A 21276-nucleotide genomic window follows, 5' to 3' on the forward strand; every position below is an offset into this window, starting at 1 on the left:
ACTAATTATCATCTGTACTTGATAACGATAAGAGAAATACTTGTCGAAACGTCGTGCTATATGTAGATAAACCAGTGATTGTTTTCAATGTATATGATATACAAGTGAAATGAAATGAAATGAAATGGGGTTTAACGTCCTACTGTTCTGCTCCTAACCTGGGCTAATGAAGACGGGCATACGCCATACAGTGTGCTATGAGGGAAATTTTGCCCGGACAGCGGCACTACGGCCTACTCTTATATCGAATTCCAACTGCCAAGGGATCTTTTACGTGTACGCCAATGTGTACACGGGACCTCGGTTTTTCGTCCCATCCGACCGACTAGACAGCTTTCCTTGTCAGCCCCTCCGTCCTGCATCACTGACAAGGTCACTGACAAGGAAGAACCACGCCGGAAAATCTGGATGAACTTTCTCGGCCAATGCAGGGATCGAACACCCGACCTCCAGGCTAGCGAGCTAGCGTCTTACCCACTTAGCCACGTGATCCCCTGATATACAAGTATGGCCACATTTAATAACAGGTTGTCACACACATGACCGGAGTATATAAAAATAAATATTTAATTACAACTATTGTGTAAAGATAGGATAGAGTTACCTAACCATGGCGACGACGACTTAGGTGATATTATTATATGTAAACATTGATTTACCTCACGAAAGACAGTTGATTGAATAGTTACGTGGATTACATGGCAATGGCAGCTTTCAATAACAAGTTTAACTGTAGTATCTGCTTAAATAGATTCACCAAACCTCGGATAATCGACTGTCATCATACGTTTTGTGAAACTTGTCTGGATGATTATATCAACAAATTTACTGTTGATAATAAGATTGATTGTCCAGTATGCAGAAAGGCGATCTGTGTCCCAGAAAATGGAGCCCAGGGATTTGCTATTAATTTTTATGTTGATGATTTGTTCGAAATCGTGTCAGAGTCTGAGAAACCTGTGGGTGTTTGTGAGGTCCACCATAAAGAAGCTATGAATAAATTCTGCTCAGATTGTAGCCAAGAAATCTGTTGTAAATGTATGGAAGACCATCATCGAGACCATAACGTTGAAGATTTACAGGATGTTCAGTCTACCTTAGTAAAAGAAATACAACAACTTATGCAGGACTTGAAGGAACGAATTTCAGTAATCCAATCCTACGTCGAATCCATTAAAACTGAATTAACCGTATATGATGACGCAACTGAAACTGTTTGTAAAGAGGTCGACGAACAAGTACAAAAGATTTGTGATGCCACCAAAAAACTGGGGGACCATTTCAAAAGTCAGCTACAAAGAACCAAAACCGAGGAACGAACTGCGCTTGTGAACATTCTAGAGAGACGGCAGAGTGATATTTACAATATTCAGAGCAGCTTGGTTTATACAAAAGAACTGATGAAAGATAAATCTGTAGTTACCTCTAATGATGCCATCAAAAGATTAATGACTTTAAAAACAGAGACAGATTGTGATTCTTCCGAAGCTCTACCAAGTTTAAATACAGCAAGCTTTACCCCATCATATATCAATATAGATCTATTATACCAGTTGCTTGGAGCGTTATCTAACGATGTAGATGATGGGGTTCTCGAGCACGTATTTGATCTTACGTCTATTAGATTGGATTGTAGTAAATGGTTTTATTCACCGGAACAGCAGATCAAAAATACTCGTTGGCGTATAGGACTTAAACACCAAGCACAGACCTACGGTTCAATAGAGATTGGATTAAGTTATGAGGGGGGTGGTGACTTCAGGCAAATTCTCTGTAAATTTACGGTAGAGATTTCAACCCCCAAAGAAATGTTATTATCTTATCCAGACCAGCATAAATTTTCATGCAAACAAATCTATGTATTGCCAACCCCTGGTAAATCGTCTAGTTGCGAAACATGGACAATACGTGTGAGAATAAACAGAATAGATGAGTCTTATGGGAGTGCTCATAACATAGGTATAATTAAATTAACTAGATGAATCTGATGAGGATGCTAATTTATGATGATATTTGACTCAAAATCTGAACACGACGGTTCGTTTTGGATAGAAACTATATTCTAATAACAATCAACACGGACACAAACATTCAAGTGGTCGTTTTTAAATAATTAAATTCACCAGGAATGGAATGTGGTTTAACATAATTATCGTATCTTATATTACTATAGGTATGATTACAACACAAGGGGGCGGAGAAATCCGCCGTTATAATATAGTATGTTTCTCTGGTCATCAAACACAATTTACTTAACGAACCTAGTTAAAAGTCAAGGAAAGCAACCAGAATAAAAATAGCGAAACTTTAGTATTGAAGTCAAGAGAGTATGTGGGCTGCCATGTCAATTTGCTGTATTTTGTTAATTGTGTTGTGGACACTGTGAACACGCTACATGTCTAAATTTTAGCATTGGAATCAAGAAAGTATGTTGCTACCATGTCAATTTGCACTAATTTTGTTAATTGTGGTGTGAACGCTACAGTTCCAAATTGTAGCAGTTCTTTTTGGATGGGAAAGGAGGCGTGAATAATGTCGTCGAGATAAGACATGATTGGTGTATTGCGTCTGTTTATAACCTTCTTTGCGGTTTTCAGCTGTCTCTAACTGCATGAAAGCATACTACACAAACATCAGGTTTGTTCTTCAATGGTAATTTGTTCCTTATACCTAGGCTAATGGGTATTTGTTGACATTGAATTTTCTGTTGAAGATAGTAGGACGTGTTTTTAGCGGTTTAACATTCGGTTAACTGGATTTTTTTCGGAACAATTTACATTTGTTAACCCTTTTCAGTTTGTAGATTTGACCCATTTGAATTATATGTGAGTTTGTATGTTGGTACTTTATTTGTTTGTCAAAACCGTATATTGACAAAACTACTTCTGAATTGATAAAATTATTTCAGGAGTAGTTTTTTTTTGTTGGTATTTGTGAGTTGGGTAGCGAGTCGTTCCTCCCCGACATTTTCAGTAGACTCACATCCGTGTGACACAATTCGCAAGTATTTTGCAACTTTCTGTTCCATAGATAGCCCCATTTGTCGATAACCTTGTGATAGAGGCTAGTTTTTAACGGAATTGGTTGAAATACAGTGTGTAGCACCTGGTCCTGAGCGTTTGCACCCTACCGATAATGACCGTTCTATGACTTCTCGTTTCAGAGTTATCCCGCCACCCCCTTTGCCTAAAGCCTTGTGAACCCTCTGGATGCTACATTTTGTGTGTGTGTGTGTAATGAAATGCGGGGAAATAATTACTAGTCTTAGTCCTACAAAACATTCAAATGCTTTAAACGTGTTTTTTAATACTGTTAGAAATGTTGTACTGAAACACTCAGCATCGTTTCTCAAAAATAATTAATTTATTAGATAAGTTTTGTTGACCAGTAATTTTGACACCAAGGGTTTGAATTTGACATTTCCGTCGTGTGTTGTTGAATCGATCATTTAGAGGCACGCAACACGGGTAAAGAGCACATAAAATGGCCAAACATAATTTTATGTACTTATAGTCAGTGATTACTATATACACTTCACGGCAAGTTCATCCCAATATGATTAAAATTAATTGAGTCATATTCACTCAAAGTCCCAAACATAGACCTCCCATAAAACGATTTTGCCAACGATAACTCCGCAAACGCCTGTGACGTCAAATATGTACTTTTTATTTGCTACATGCTTAAGTTTGCTTATTTCTTCTTTATTTTCCATGTAGTGATTTGTGCTCTTATATATGCCCTGATCTTAATATACTGACTGATTTTCTTTGAAAATTGATTTTGTGCTATAAATTTAGTGCTTTGTGCCCGGTTTATGTTTTGTCCGATGATGTTTATTATTGATAAATATTTTGTGAAAGTCGATTTTAATAGCTCACTAGAGCGTATGTTGTACAGTTGTTTTTATCGACTATAAAAAAAAACATTACTTGACTTGAGTGACTGAATGCATATTAGAAATGTTAATTCCTTGATTACTATATACACAGCCGAGATGTGTATTCATTAACCCTTGATTCATTAAACCCCTTGTAAAATAAAACAATTAACTACGGAATAATATTTCATATATACTATTCAAAAAAAGTAGGGGATATTTGATTTTTAAGTGTTATTAAAGTCACCTAATGAAACTGACGAAGAAACAAATGACAAAATGAAATGAAGTTCACATTCATCGATTTATTCCAAATGATCGTTAGACTAAGTAAGGCACAGACTGACCATTATAAGGGTAAAATGATACCCGGGGTCAAACAGCAAAGTTACCACTGCATCACAACCAAGTCAGTAACGGGTAAATCCTCCTCTGTTTGCCAAACAAGCATTGATCCGACGTGGCATACTCCTAATGAGACGTCTAAGGTCATTTTGGTCCAGATTGTCCCATTCCTGTTGCAACGCAGCAGCAAGTTCTTGGACATTGGCAGGACGTTGTTGACGTTGACGTAACCCCTGTCCAAGCATGTCCCAGACATGCTCGATGGGGGAGAGGTCGGGACTCGGTGCTGGCCAAGGTAATGTGGTGATGTTCTGTTGTTGGAGGTAACCTGTAACGATCCTGGCCCTGTGACATCTTGCGTTGTCATCCTGGAAGATGAAACGGCGGCCATGACGTCGTGCGAACGGCACAATATGGACTGCCAAGATGTTGTCCCGGTAGTACTGGCCTGTAACACGCCCTGCAACAACATGTAAAGCCGTTCTTCCAGCAACAGTGATGCCTCCCCACACCATAACAGAACCACCCCCAAATCGATCATGTCTGATGACGTTAACGTCTTGGAAGCGCCCGTTTCGACGACGCCACACCCTCCTACGTCTGTCCAAAAAATCAACAGTGAACCTTGACTCATCTGAAAACATCACATTGCTCCAGCGTCGATTATCCCAGTGTTGACGATCCCTACACCAACGACGTCTTGCCTGAATGTGATGATCTCTCAAACAAGGGATCACGCGAGGACGTCGGGCGCGAAGGTGACCCCTATGCAGTCGATTCCGAATCGTCTGGCCACTCACTCTCACACCAGTGTCTGTTTGAAGACGAGCGCTGATCTGATTTGCTGTGATGACACAATTTCTCAAGGCCAAGGTACGGATAAATCGATCCTGGGCTTGAGTTGTCGCCCTTGGTCGACCTGAGCGTGGTCTGTCCTGTACAGATTGTGTATCACGGTATCTGGACCATAGCCTGCTTATGACAGACTGAGAAACATTCATCGTCCGCGCCACAACCGCCTGTGTTGTGCCGATCTGTAGCATGCCAAGGGCACGTAACCTTTCATTTTGGGTAAGCCGACGCATATCAAAATTTGTTTTCTGGTCACTAAAACAATTAAACTGATGTTTCCACCCTGGAATTCAATGCCACAATGACTGTAACATTCAAAGTCAGAGTCGTGCAAATCTTGGGTTGGACCCCTATGATGATCCCAAGCATCACATGCATTCCATGCGGTAGCTATTGGTGCGTTTGGGCGTCACATGTAACTGGAAATGTTTCTTCTGTTAGGTTCTATAGTGACTTTTTTCGTAGTCATTTGCATATTTTAGTATTATGCCCCCAAAATCAAATATCCCCTACTTTTTTTGAATAGTATATATGAAATGAGCGAGACAATTTAGCATAGCTTAAAAGAGTGATTTATCTTTACGAGAATTGGTTTAATCAATCTCATAATCAAGACAGTCACTGGAGCCATATTCCCGTATCATTTTGATCAGAATATATTGTACGCCAACAATACACCTATAATAATGAGGTTCGGATTTAAATAAGATGTGTGTGAAATTGTTATCGACGCCGCTAATATAGTCTTGTATTGTTATCCTATTCAGGAGCACTTTATTTTATCAAGACTAGTTTTTAAAAAGAACAAACACGCCATTTGCTCTTCATCTTCCCAGCATCAATATATCTAGGGCGGTCATTTAATTTTCCTTCTCTGTATAATGAGTAACTAAAGGGAGATAACAGTATCCACTACATGTGGAATGGGCATACTACGACCGAAAGAGAGGTATGAGAGAGGTCTACAATATGAACACCAATGAAGTCGATGTAAATAATTATGTCGGCTTTTACGAAACAAATGGGTTTCAAGCAATCAGCATATAAATATAATTAAAGCGAGAATTTCATATATTTTCTAAGAAAATCAAAACATAATTAATTCTATGTCTTTTGCTCAATAGGTTATCAACTCACTATTATACGATCATAGGTATCATTCTCACACTTAAAAATCATTCACCCCGGAAATAATAACACCCCCCCCCCTTGTTATTCCATTCCCCCATGGAATAGCTATCTTCAAACGTTTTAAATTGGAAGTTGAAAATGATATTTTTGCAATTTCTCAACTGGCAATAGTGTTAATCCGATTGATGTGCCATTAGTTAAAGCGTTTATAATAAATACTGGCGTCAAATACATGACCATTTTATAATAAACAATCTATTTGAAGATATACGTTTATGTCATATCGCTTATGGGTTGGACACGGATGTCCAATAAAGTAGTTTCATATACATTAAAATAAACGATTTGGCTGTAATCAAACTGGTGTCTTTTTCGGTCATAGAATATAAGACGCAAAAACATAGTTTCCGTCGAATTGGGTCATAGTATGTGAGACGCAAAAAATAATTTCCATATAACCATAAAGAAATACAGATATCGTCTACATCCCTTTGGTCTATTGTGAATAATAGTTTATCCCTCACTTTCTGGATACATTAAACGTAAATGAGAGAGGGAGAGAGAGACAGAGAGAGAGAGAGAGAGAGAAATGGGGTTTAACGTCCACTCGACAAAAACTAGGTCATTTCGGGACTAACATATGGTTTAATTTTATTTCAATAATTCGCTTGCGCGTAGTTTCTTTAGCAGTGGGAGGAAACCGGAGGACCCGGAGACAACCCACGCGTTTGGACAGGCGAACCTACTCCTTGTCACGTACAACCGGGGATTCGAAACTACGCCAGATGACTCAATGACAGGCCTTATGATACAGCGCGCACGTGCTAACCATTTGGCCATACACCCCCCCCCCCCTAAACGTAAATGTCTGTAGGATCGGTTCATATAAAAGCTACTGTCTGTTCCAGGCGATACTACATAGATCATAGTATATACACAATTCATCTGTTGGATCGGTTGATATAAAAGCTAATGCATGCAATACGGCTAATAATTACGGTACTACTTCACACGGCATCACGAGATAAGGTCTTAACATGCACATTGTGGTCTAGTAATATTATTCAACATAACGTGTAATTAATTTATTTAGCGCATGCTAACGTGTCGCCGAACACCTGAACGATTGACCTACAGGTAAATTATGCATACAAACCTAATACTAAATATATTAGTAATTGGTTGGTAACCTATAAACAATTGAAGTTTTAATTCAAGTTTAATTATTTCTACAGCGTTCGAGTCTCCGAACAATACAATCTAGGCAAAACACAGATCCGATTTCGTTTCGTTTCTATAGTTCAAAATTTCGATTTTACTTGTCTTTACTACACTTGGATCTGGAAGCGTTGTTATTTAACTCGTGTTCTGCTTGAAATGAGGGGTCAGCCATTCAAATGGTCTGTCGGATCGAGCGTTTGACCTTTTTTGCGCAGAACTGTGTGTAGACATTAGCGGCAATAGAAATCAAAACAAAGCAAAAGTAGATAAAAAAATACATGGCGTTGGTTAATCGAATGACTGACGTAATCGGGTCAAATGTCGTGTGCTTGGTACCTGACGTCATAGAACGTGAACTCCCACTATAACTTGTTAGATCTACATGTAGTGTAGGCCCATAGATATCTATGTGTAGGCCATCGAAAGTATAAAAGACGAAACGAAATATGGATCTATATTTTAATTAGATTGCGAACAATACATAATTACCCAACCTTTGTTACATTCCAGGTAAAGCTTAAATCTTTTAATCTCCTTATCTTTTACTGCGTTTCTAATTAAACGTCTAAAATAGTATTTTTATAATTAAAAATAAGTTGTGGGTTTGTAGGTATTTTACTCTACTACACTATCTTGTCTGCGATAATACCCTCGGTAGACGCGATCGTTAAGCCTCGGCCACATTATTGTTTAATATCAGTACTCCTGTCTCTCAGCCCATCACCTCCACCGCCACTGCTGGCTATCACACCACCGCCTCCTCCTCCGCCACTGCTGGCTATCACACCACCGCCCCCTCCTCCAGTACTACTACTACCAGTATTACCAGAACAAATAATAACAGCACCGGTTAATCCATTATCACAAGTGCTGGCTTTATATTTGGCGCGGATTTGTTGACCAATCAGATGGGATGGACAATTGGTCTGGGCCCATCGTTTAACCGCATCTTCACAATTAGCAGAGCAAGATATCATTTTACCGTGGTTACAACTACAGCCTAGCAGTTCTTTACATCTGACAATGGATCCCATATCGTGGACAAGATTCTGGGGATCATTATTTAGAAACACCTGACAGAAACAACTGAAATTGAAGTTTTAACAAAAAAAATGAATTAAATATGTGCATTTAAGTATTTATACTAGCCTACTATTTACAATAATACAAAATTACAACAATCATTCTAAGTTTGAGACTTTTCCATACAAGGCACCCATATCGATAAAGGGGGACGGGGGTTGATGGCCGAATGGTGGTATCATAAAGTGTAAGGTCGCCTGCCCAACCTCGTGGGTTTTCCCCGGGTCCTCCGGTTTCCTCTCACTGATAAAGACCCCTACGCGCAAGCGAATTATGTAAATAAAAATGAACCATATGTTAGTTTCGAAATGATCTAGTTTGTGTCGAGTGGACGTTAAACCCAATTTCTCTTCCCCCAATCAATAAATGGAGACATCATTAAGTTTTAGGTTTTAGAATCTTAAAGTGAATTGTGTAAAATTTGGGTAAATAACTAACCATTCTTAGATTAAAAATAGATAATAAAAATTGAATGTATTAAAAATTTCAGTCAAATTACTTTATTCTGGGCGAAGTTATGATTATTTGAAATTTTGACCAGAAATATCGTAAATAATCTCGATTGTCAACGAGGTCTCAAGTTTCCATTTTAACGTTAACCGATTATATGGCGCGAGTGACCTAATCCATTCAATATCACAGCCATCCGATGGTCCAGAAGGTTCATTATGGGCGTACCATAAAGACATGCAATAGGCAGATTTAGCTTTTACATAAGCTACTTGTATTTTTGCAGAAGTTAAATTTACTTACTTTTTTTCTTGCCAATTTCTGTTTAATAACCAAGCATCGCTTGTTTGATAAATAACAGCCGTCAACAGTAGAAGACACAGAACTTGATGTTTAGCCATTACTTGACTTATCTCTTAAAATATACATAATATATGAAGTTATAATATACCCCGAATTATATACGTCATAATAATGGTCATAATATACGCCATATTATATGAAGTTATCATATCTATCATTATTTCATGACATTCTAGTCTACAGATTGTATTTGGTGGCCGAATCGTTTAACGCGTGCGATTCAGATCATAATGTTTGCCATTGAGTGCGATCGTATGCCCCTCACTGCTAAAAGACCCCCACGCACAATCGAATTATTGAGAAAAATTGAACAATGTATCCGTCTTGCAATGACCTAGTTTGTTTGTGTCGAGTCTCTCGTTGTTTCTCTTATTTAGAGAGAGAGAGAGAGAGAAATGGGGTTTAACGTCCACTCGACACAAACTAGGTCATTTCGGGACTAACATATGGTTTAATTTTATTTACATAATTCGCTTGCGCGTAGGGGTCTTTAGCAGTGGGAGGAAACCGGAGGACCCGGAGAAAACCCACGAGGTTGGACAGGCGACCCTACTCCTTGCCACGTACAACCGGGGATTCGAAACCACGCCAGTCGACTCAATGACAGACTGTATGATACAGCGCGCGCACGCTAACCATTCAGCCATCCACACCCACTCTCTTATTTAGACTTTGTAAGTGCAATACGTATTACATAAATGTCAATAACATCATTAAATAGTGTACCAAATACAAAGCATCGTTATATTTCTTGTTATAAAGATAGCCGTTTATTATTAGCCCACTCGGCCTTAATTTTGAACATCGGGGTAGAATTTGTAAGTGTTTTTTTATGTTCGTACAGAGGATTTGTTTACATTCTTTCCATTAGTGGGACACGGTGGCTAAGTGAGTAAGATGCTGACACAGCTAGCCTGGAGGTCGTGTGTTCGATCCCTGCATTGGCCGAGAAAGTTCATCCAGATTTTCCGGCGTGGTTCCCCCTTGTTAGAGATGCAGTACGGAGGGCCTGACAAATACAGCAGTCTAGTCGTTCGGATGGGACGAAAAACCGTGGTCCCGTGTACACATTGGCGTGCACGTAAATGATCCCTTGACAGTTGGAATTCGATATAAGAGTAGACCATAGTGCCGCTGTCCGGGCAAAATTTCCCTCATAGCACACTGTATGACGTAGCCCGTCTTCATTAGTCCAGTCGGAGCAGAACAGTAGGACGTTAAACCCCATTTCATTTCATGTCATTAGTAAGAGAAACGGTCTCAACTCCTAGAGAGAACATGTAATACCAAATTTGCTTCGGCTCTTCTGAAACAGGTTTTTTAAAACACTTCCCTATTGCTAGTAAATAATTCAAAATAGTTTTTAAAATACTTTCATATTCCTAAGATATAATTCAAAATAGGTTTTTAAAATACTTCCCTATTTCTGAGATATAATTCAAAATAGGATTTATAAAATCGTTTTTGTCGTGAGGAGATTATACGAATGAAATACATTAATATCGAAACTGTATAAATACTGACAACAGTTTAATACAACATTTCCTACATATAATAAATACATTCTTTAACAAAATTTGTTTTACCTTTTTGGCTGTGAAGTGATGAACACGTTAAACGTTGAATGAGTCAGGTGTTATTTGTCGTGTTTATAAGTATATAGACACATTCCGTACCTCGCACTGAATAATTTATTCAGTCAGCCAATGACAACTGATGGGACCAACAGATGCTAAATAACTCTTGAATAAATTATTTTTCACATGAAATAAAAAGAAAGAATAAACCTCAAAGAAAGCACACTTTCTTAGCAGAGAGTCATTGTTTTTAGTTCAATAGCTTTGACATTTATTGTGTAAATTTTATAGGTGAGCAATTTTAGTTTGTGACAAAGTTTTTGATTGTTCTTTTCGGTCTGTTTTATTAACTGAAAGATAAACCGTATTCTCTATATTTTATTTATAAGAAATTTATGTCAAGGATAACACCTGGGTTCTGACAAGGGAAATTTATCCGTGTTCACACTGGAGTTTACATAACACAACCCGTTAAAATTCACCCAAAATGATCTTGTTAGTCTTAAAATTACCATCATATCGAAAGTGACACAATGCAGACAACCGTTTTTGATTCTTAATGCATTCCCAGGATTTCATGGGGGTGATTGATCGTCAGTCCAAAACTTCCCCGATTGACGAAATTGCAATCGCGTATGTGGAATTCACACCTGTCACAGTTCTGCCAGTTCCGACAATGGAGGCGGTGTGAGTAGAATTGAGACGACACAAAGAAAGTTGTCTTGGATGGTTGTAATATTTTTGTATGCAATTGGCGCATGTGTTGGTGCCCGAAATCCCCTTTATCTCTCGATTGCCGCTTGGCAACGACAGCTGTCTAGTCTTTTGGGTGGGACGAAAAAACGAGGTCCCGTGTACATATTGGTGTGCACGTAAAAGATCCCCGGCATTTGGATTTCGATATAAAAGTAGGCCGTAGCGCCGCTGTCCGAGCAAAATGTCTCTCAAAATACATTGTATGGCGATGGCGAATGCCCGTCTTCATTAGCTCATTCGGAGAAGAACAGTAGGACGTTAAACCCCCATTTCATTTCATTTCTTTTGGAATTCATTATATTTGATCGATTGTAAGAGAGCATGGCACATTAACTACCGAATGGGCGTGTCTACAGTTTGTTATGCTGAATTGTCATTTACATTTTGTAGAACAAATGTGTACTTAAGAAAACGTTGAATGTCAATCCATCACAAATCAGTGACAGTCATTCATACTTCATTAATTTCAGTACGTCTATGGTTAAGGAAAATATTGTGAAAGGGTGTTTGTTATCCAATCGAACCCTGTACAAATGAAAATGAAATAGGGTTTACTTTTCTTCCTGTTCTGAAGACGGGCTATGATAGACATTTTGCCAGGACAGTCGCGCTATGACCTGCTCTTATATCGAATTAAAACTGCCAGGTTTTTTTTTACGTGCATGTCAATCTTCACACTGTACCTAGGTTTTTTGTCGCTTTTTGCGCATAGCACACTGAATGGCGTATGTCCGTCTTCATTAGACCAGTAGGACGTTAAACCCCCATTTCATTTATAAACTGATTGCTGAAACTTGCTCCTATAATGGGGGGATGGATGACTGAATGGTTAGCACCTGCGCGCTGTTTCATAAAGTCTGTCATTGAGTCAACTGGCGTGGTTTCGATGATTCCCCGGTTGTACGTGACAAGGATTAGGGTTGCCTGTCCAACATCGTGGGTCTTCTCCAGGTTCTCCGATTAACCTCCCACTGCTTCGTCAATGATGCCCGATAGATTAGACATTAGTTACTATAGATTGAATATTGTGGTTGTTTAGTTTTGATCGAATGTAACGAAATGAAATTTGCAACCCATACCGGTACCTCCCATATACGTACCCTAAGCATATAATCCTGAATAAGTGATATTTGTTTTAGAAATGATAAAAGCATATGTTTTGAACAGAATAACAATAAATAAAAGACTTACGAATGCCCAACGATCCCAGACATTACGAGATGCTAACATCTGTTACCCAGATATAGCCCTGTCGGAAGTCTTAGGTTATTTCCGCCACGTGGAGTGCTTTTATACAAGACCAGCCATTAAGTTGGGGTGAGCTAGTGATCTAGTTTGTAGTACTTCGAGCTCTAGCTGGTAGTGGTGTCGATCTCTGGTGTGAGCGTATGTGGCTTGGTGATATGGGCGCCTTCTCAACCTCGTAGGTTTTCTCCCACAGGAAATACCCTTGCGCGTGCGTTAAGGTAATAAACGTAAGAAGCGGTGGACGCGAACGTTAAACACCATCACCAACAACTATTAACTATGTCCAGATATATGGTTTACTGCGAGCAATTGGATTTTTCACAAAAAAAACCCAAGTGAATTCTCTTTCCCTCTTTTTTTATTCTTATCGCATCGACGATACCAAACACCAATCAGCTGAATCCCTCTTTTAACGTGAGTTTATTCTGACGAACGGCGAAGATGACCCACCCCCCTCTCTTGTCATGACAACGAATTTTAACACCTTGACTTTTTTGCATACAAGATGTATTTTTTTTTAAAATACTTTCTTAATACCATAATTAAAGCAATCTGTCGAATATATGTCAACATCCGGTAAAGCCTTTACATCCCTGGATCTTACCAAAATCATGAAGAACTGTAGCATAGTTGTCATTATCTACAGCCTTACAGAAACAACTGAATTATAAACGTATAAAGATATTTTCTTGTCAACAAATGTAATTATAAGAAAACAAGGATTGGTTATTAATCAAAGAAGAATTCACCCAAAAGTTCTGTTGAGTGTTGACGATGGCTGTGTTTATCCAACATGCTTTAATTCGATAGGCTTTTCTGTCTAGAACCGTCTTCATTAGCCCATTGCATTGCGGTCTAAGAAATTTGAAATACGCTTTTACCACTATAAGCCTCCCATATTTCGATCAGAGCCCTTTTTCAACACAACGTATTAAATAAAGAAGAAATTAGTTAAAGCCTATGACCATCATTTGTGGGATTTGAGTGGCTTGTAAACTACACATACAGTATAATGACAGTTGAACCTTTACAAGGAAGATCAGATTTGAGTGGCTTATAAACTACAATATTAAGAAAGATAAATCTGCATAAGGAAGGTCAGATTGAGTGGCTTGTAAAATACAATTCATTAACGATTCTGATTGTTATAGGAGGACGATATAAATGATCAAAACAAACCAACATTCGCTAAAATCCTTTCATGCGAATCTGTTTAATTCTGTTGATTGAAAGGTCCGGAGATTATCTATCGTGGATATTGTAATTTTGATTTATTAATTACCATGCTGTCGGGACATATATGTAATGAAGTTGAAATATTTTATATTCAGCATTATACGAATAAATGTTTATCTCTCAAACCTGACTAATGATTTATCAACTTAGAAATGTAACTGGTTTTCATTGCCTTTCATAGCTTCATGTTGTTATTCAAAAAGTGGGGGTGGGGATCCCACTTTAATGTCGATAATAAATCCCTCATTGTGTGGTTTCGCTTCCCTGCTTGTACGGGATAAGGAGCAGGGGCGCCTCTGCAACCACGTTGGTTTTCTCGCGGCCCTCCAGTTTCCTCCCACTGCTGACGATGATACGCGCAAGCAAATTATTTAAATAAAATTGAACAATCTGTTAGTCTCGAAATCAGCTAGTTTGTGTCGAGTGGACGTTAAACCCCATTTTTCTGTCTTTCGTTATCCAATAATTCATTGTACTGAATACAATTACTCAACAGTGTTTTCTATTTTTCGACATTCGTATTAATAAATTTTACAATAAACCGATGAATTGTTACTTACATCAAAAGAGATGTTTATATGATTCCGTTATTAATGGTTGATTAGAGAGACACGCCCAATTCGTGATTAGTTTGGATTTTTTTTTTTTTTTTTTGCCAATTCCAAGAAAATCCGGGATCGTTTGGATGAAGAATAAAACTGTTACAGTCAAAGATCCATTGAAGCATGATGATGTCACAGATATTGGTGTCACTGAATTGATCCATTAGACCATAAGAATTACCTTTGTTTAGAGCTACCCGTTTCATTTCCTCACAAATCTTCTTGGACCAAGAAGAACGATTCAAGCATGACGATACTAAGTCGTTGTCCGTGATCGCACAAAGATCTATTTAAGCATGGCGATACTGACGTCATCAATTGTTACATTATACATACACTATATAACTACTCCCACGTGGCCAAACAAAAAACATGTTTACAATTCAGCATGATATTTCTATACAGTGGGCGATAAATCTATAGCTTTTCATTCGCAGTAAAGTTAGTCGTCTTAAATTTAGTGAGCCTAACAAACCTTTTTTTATTTACTTTCTCTGAGTAATTATTTTATGTGTGGGTCATTCATGTCAAGTGGGTCAGGGGTGGGAAATCGCCCCCCTGGAAAAAAAATAGATGTAATTGTACATGTAAAAACTAGAAACTGTCCAAAATTTGCGGTCCGTAGCTTGACAATTGACTGAGATACGGGTATTTGAGTTTCATGAGTTACCGATGAGATTTTTGAAGGGGGGCGATTTCCCAAATCTCTGAAAATTGACCCGTGTTCATAAAAATATACATTGGGTCACTGTAACTAGTTGGGCTGTGAAATGGATACGACTTACTTATGAACCGAGGCCTTTTACAAATGAACAGTTTTGTCATTCAATCAATACGTCATTACTCTTAATGTTTAGCATGTATATAGAAAGGGGTTGGAAATTATACAGTAGTCGTTAATTAACAGGTGTATAACCAGGTGTAACAGATTCTAGTGTAAAGACAATACTAATTATAATACCCATTACTGTTGAATACACAGATTCCACCTTAGAGATAATACGCATACTGACATCTTAGATCTATTCATGCCATATATTATCATTACGGGTCAGATCTGTTTAAAAAAAGTTATTTGTGTGTAAGTGAACGATATCAACTTTACAGTGCTGGTTTTATTGTTATCATAATTTGTATTTGCCTGCACCTGTGTGTATGGATGTCTCTGCATTGCCTATCTGTATTGAACTTAGTCATCTTTTAACGAACATAGTATATTTGACCTCTTTCATTCAGCTGTACTCCGTAAGTTTTTAAGTTTAATGTTGTAGTTTCGATAATCTTGTGATCTGCCCCTATCAACTAAATAGATCCCACTGAAAAGTATTGGAGTCAGCAAAGTGTTAAATGCTGCTTGTTCATTAGAGAAGTAGGTGAAGTTTTTAGAGACTTTTGGCAAGCGTAAATGTCTGGTCCGTATCTGTGTGACGTCATCAATGATTGTGTATTTCTCATACGTGATACGGCACACGCATACGACAACACGTACCGACCAGCTTTCTCACGGCAAAGGACCGTACAACATTGGCGTCTTTTAACCGTCATTTTTGTTACTTTTAGACCCTGAAATGTTGTGCCATAGCGTTTTTATGACTCTATGTGTATCCTAGAATACGAAGGTGTATATTTGATGTGATTATAACCCTGATAAAGACAGGAATTTAATCATTAATTTTGATGAGTTTTTCTCGCAATTTTCATATTTTTCTTGTCTGCATGCTGGTCGGTCTACGCACTAAATTTAGAGAGGTGGGACCCTGCAAATCTGTTAATGATGTGATTCTATGGTAAAGGGGTATACACTTTCTAAAATGATACAATAGTGAAACCAAAATTTGCTGTCAAGTCGAAGTCAAAGATTTTGAATAAGATTCGACATTAATTGTTTTTAATAGCTCAGCGACTGTCGAGCGACTTCACTCCCTTCAGGAATTTGTAGGTCAGGCACTTGACTAGTACTGATGTTAATCTTGGTAGATAACTGCCATCATGCTACCCATACGTACGCGGCGTTACAATCTGCCCAAACTCTAAAACTATACGGATGGAAAAAATTCCGCTTGCCAAAAGTCTATAATATATTTCAAACCTTAGCCTATATAATGCCTTTAATGGCTCCTCCTGCTGTATTAAATAGTTGAGATGACTTTCTTTTCAAAATGGATTATTTAATTAAGGAACAAAAATAAGATAAAGGATTAACGGACTATCGTACTGTACTAGGCGACGATCGAGTAACAGGCTGTCATAATTACAGTCCGCTCATTATTCTATATAACCCGAATACTCTGACGAACTGACGGACAGATTAAAGCATCGACCCCGACGTAAACTATTAATATTATTATAATTATTAACAAGAGTGATAGGTGTTATCGAGAAAACGGGGTGTAGGAAGCCATTACCTTGTAGTCTGGAGGCGGGGGGGGGGGGGGTGTCCATCAAATGGGCACAAAACAAGACCCAACTTTTCTAGAGTAAAATTTGCGTAGAATACGATGCCGAGTGGTAATCAGTCCGCCGTTGGGGCGTTTTCGAGATATTCGGGGTCAAATGTCAAATAGGTTCATTTGCACTGAAAGTGAATGCGCAGTCATTCTAGTATCATGACAATAAGCTGAAAATGATCGAAAGTAATATCAATTTCAATAAAAATGTAAATTTGCTAATTGCACTTTTGTTCTTTGTGACCCCAGAGGTCAAAAGGTCACATTTTCCGTTTTAGCACTAGGAAGATTTAAAGTAATAAATGTCAGCAGTTGAATTCAGGTTGGTGTCGGCATAATGTTTATCTTTTCGTCGTTTACCGTGAAACAAGTGGAAGCGGGGGTGGGGGAGTCGTTGGATGGCCGAATGGTTAGCGCGTGCACGCTCTATCATAAGTTCTGTCATTGAGTCAAGTGGCGTGGTTTCGATTCCCCGTTTGTAGGGTCGCCTGTTTAACCTCCGGTTTCCTACCACGGTTAAAGATCCCTACCCACAAAGCGAATTATGGAAATAAAATTGAACCATATGTTAATCTCGAAATGAACTAGTTTGTGTCAAGTGGACGTTAAACATCATTTCTCTGCCCCCCCCCTCTCTCTCTCTACGTGAAACAAAGAAGAGCAGGTTTACAATTGTGTTAATATACGGATTTGCTATAAAAGTATGGCTAATATCAATATCTTCACATTCAAACATGTCTATAATTATAGTAAATACAAGAGGAAGTAATCCGGGTATAACACAGTGTGAAATATCAGCTATTTTAGTGATATTACTCTTCATGAAAAATTTAAAAAAACAAAAACAAAATGCAGTTATTATGTAATATAAAGGGGTTGTAAAATATGGGTTGATTCATAATGCTATTATATGTACATGGTTAGTCAACCCCTTACTCACTGACCCACCACGACTCTCCCACCAAAGTTCTAAAACATGAATTAGAAAGACTACCATTTCAAGTAAAGTAGGGCTATAGGACTCCTGTTTAATCATCCCGGAAGCCAGATAAAGTAGGAGTTATTATTACAGATTGGATGTGAAATCTTTATGTGTACAGCGTCAAGGTGTTTGATATTGTGCGTCCGGTTTCGGTGGGGACGACTGTTACATTATTTATTGTGATTTGTCTCCCTAAAATGATCACAGTACCAGCTGGTGAATCACCTGTTTGGATGCTACGATTAATACAGGTGAGAGATCTGATACATGTCCAATGGCGCAATAATATTTGAAGACGGGGAGAAGGTCATATGATCTGATAATAAGTGTTTATTTATAATAACAATATTATTAAATTATTTTACAGCGAGAGTATGTAACGTGACAGAGTGTGAAGCTAGTGGACAACAATGTACACGTTACATATGTTCAACTGATGGTAAGATACCTCCGTTTATTACCAATGGATTTATAACTAGTTATGTATTAATCACATCAATTTGTTAATTTTAGGAACAAACTGAAAATTCCACCATATCATGTTTAAATTTCATATAACAGTGAAATAGGTAAATAAGTCCATCATAGATATCCACATCTGTATTTGTTGAATATATTGAAATCTGTAGACTAACACTTCAATCTTCTAACCAGGAACTTGGTTGTATTTTTTTAGGTTCCAAGTGTGGTGATGGAGATTCTTGTAATAAGTTATATAAAGGTATATACCCAAATGACAAGCCGCATGGTATTAATGGTAGGTGTAGAGGTAAGTACAGCATGTTACCTGTAAGGTAAGTACAGCATGTTACCTGTCTGTAGATTTAAAGAAAATGAGAAGTTGTTCTAGAGAACATATCCTGTCCTGTGAATGACACGTATAACGACTTACAGGCAACGTTATTCAAAAACCCTTTCCTGCAATTTTGCAATGTTTAAGTAGAATACAAATACATTACGTACTAAGGGTAATAGCAGGCAAGTTCATAAAAGGGGGCTTTCCATATAGCAAATGATAACAGAAGTAGTATTTAAGCGTTGAAATGATAACAAATTTCTAAGACGAGTTAATACCGCAACTGTAAATAAAATGTGTAGCCTATAGCATGTAGCTCCTAAATAAAATAAAGAAATATCTTGATTATTACCTTAAATACACAATTTTGTCCGGAAGTAAGTCACGTTGCGTTTAGTTAAATTCTTTATTTGGGTTGAAAAAAATGGCCGTTTTGATAAGGCTTCAATTGTGGACATCGAACAGAAACGGGTTAAAAGCAACGACCGTATTTACTTATTATGATGTGGATTTTAGCGCATTATAAGACAACTCCTGTTTTATATTTTAGATAATGTGTGTGATACAGAGAAAGATGGCATGAGGACCTTCTGTTAAGACGCTGGCTCGCTAGCCTGGAGGTCGGGTGTTCGATCCCTGCATTGGCCCAGAAAAACGGGTGGACTAATTTAAAAAGTATTGTATCTATATCATTGACATTTTACATGTGGTCCAAATTGTTCATTTGCTCAAATATTGTTAGCATAACAAGAGTGTTAAATCAAGTTTTACCGGACTGAGACGTCACATCCTATTAACTAGGGGTACATAAACAAATAGTCAATATTTCCTGAGCCTTGTGTGCTCCTGTTTTTAAGGGCAAGGTAAAGTGACAAAAATTGTCACAACACCTGAAAGGGGGGTGGGGGGCTCAAAAATCATTCACAACTGAACAATAAAAAATGGATGAAAATCAAAAATGACTTTGGAATTTGCAACTTTAGAAAATATGAAGCAAGTATAGCATTCATCACTGCGCAGCTACAGGGTAAACAACTTAGCCACGTGATCCCCCAGCTTTGATTTTGACAGTTCTGTTTTCATCAATTTACAGAACGGTCCATATCAATAATGTTGATATTAAAAGATGTGACAGTTCTTGCAAATGAAGCGCAATAGTCTATAATATTACGATTTACCACCTAATGTAAGGATAATTGTGGTAGTATAAGTCGAAAAGTATTTACTGCATTTTTATTTACCTTTCTGTGTCGAATTACCGCTCAAAGAAAGTGTTGCTCGCATCAATGAGTTCATGCATGACTTATTTTTTTAATATTATCAAATCCCGTAAATGTCAGCTTATTTGTATTTTGATATGAATTAATCGTATGCTGCAGTTGTTTAAATTAAAAAATTAAAAATTTACTCATTGATATTAGCATAAGGTCAAGGACATACCAGATATTCGGACACGAAAGCTACCTACGAAACATTGTTTACATTTATACAACAGCGAAATGTGTTATTACTAAAGGGAATACGACATAATTGTATGTATGGTGATGTAACCTTTGCATATCTATACAATGTTCCGCTAAGCGTTGTCAGTTTAACGATTATTCGCATCACTCGTCTAAAGATATGAAGGGTCATTTTCAAGATTGAAAAAGAAAATGGCGGATCCCATACCCGTGGTAGCATGACGTGGAAATCTCACATTACAAGGAAATAGGAAAGCAACTCGAAAATCTAAGACTCGACTACTGTACTACATAGATCATAGTATAAATAGAGAGATAATAGCTGTCCCCAAGTTTTATCGTTTTGTCTGTAGGTGTAACCGCGATTGGGCAAGAAAGTGATGAAACTGAAATTTTCGTTTACATGATAACACGCGAATGTACGATTTAAAGGGATATTGACAGTGAAATAGTGTAATGTGAGTAATAGAGTTTATTTTGGACGTTTGTATCCAAGGGGCACTATTTTGTGTTGGGAAATAATATCTTCAGCCTTGTTGGTGTCACTTTACCTTGCCCTTAAACATACATTATGCAAGAGCTAAATCTGATTATTGCAAGTCTTTATTTAGGCTTCAGATATCATAGAAGTTATAAATTAGATCTTTATTTACACAACAAGCACAAAATCAACTCTGTAGACCCACGGATAGCTTGGATTCGGCTTGGATTTAAACAGCATTTTATTGATTGATTAAATTTTTAAATGGCGTCGTAGCCGTTATGTTGACGTCATACTCATGGAAAATTTAGATCGAGGCTAAACGATAGAGTGTACGAAGCGAGGCCGCTGTTGATCGAGGCC

General features: G+C 37.8%; 2 protein-coding genes across 2 annotated transcripts in view; one reads left to right on the top strand and one right to left on the bottom strand.

The window, feature by feature from the left end:
- Positions 1 to 456: 456 nt before the first annotated feature.
- LOC126818535 (prostaglandin E2 receptor EP4 subtype) overlaps positions 457 to 21276 on the bottom strand; it is a 211376-nt gene continuing 190556 nt past the window's right edge. The window contains exon 3 of the transcript XR_008787835.1: positions 457 to 477. The gene's annotated coding sequence lies outside the window, so the exon portion shown is untranslated. The remainder of the gene's footprint in view (positions 478 to 21276) is intronic.
- Positions 945 to 1982, top strand: LOC126818536 (uncharacterized). Its single transcript, XM_050545999.2, has one exon. It carries the CDS (start codon positions 993 to 995, stop codon positions 1980 to 1982), a length of 990 nt encoding a protein of 329 aa, XP_050401956.2. The 5' UTR covers positions 945 to 992.

This window comes from Patella vulgata, chromosome 4 (assembly GCF_932274485.2).
Source record: "Patella vulgata chromosome 4, xgPatVulg1.2, whole genome shotgun sequence".
In the NCBI taxonomy this organism is placed as follows: domain Eukaryota; kingdom Metazoa; phylum Mollusca; class Gastropoda; family Patellidae; genus Patella; species Patella vulgata.

What these genes read in the sequence shown, in the direction of transcription:
- LOC126818536 (XM_050545999.2), top strand. Translation starts at nt 993, where the DNA reads ATGAATAAATTCTGCTCAGATTGTAGCCAAGAAATCTGTTGTAAATGT.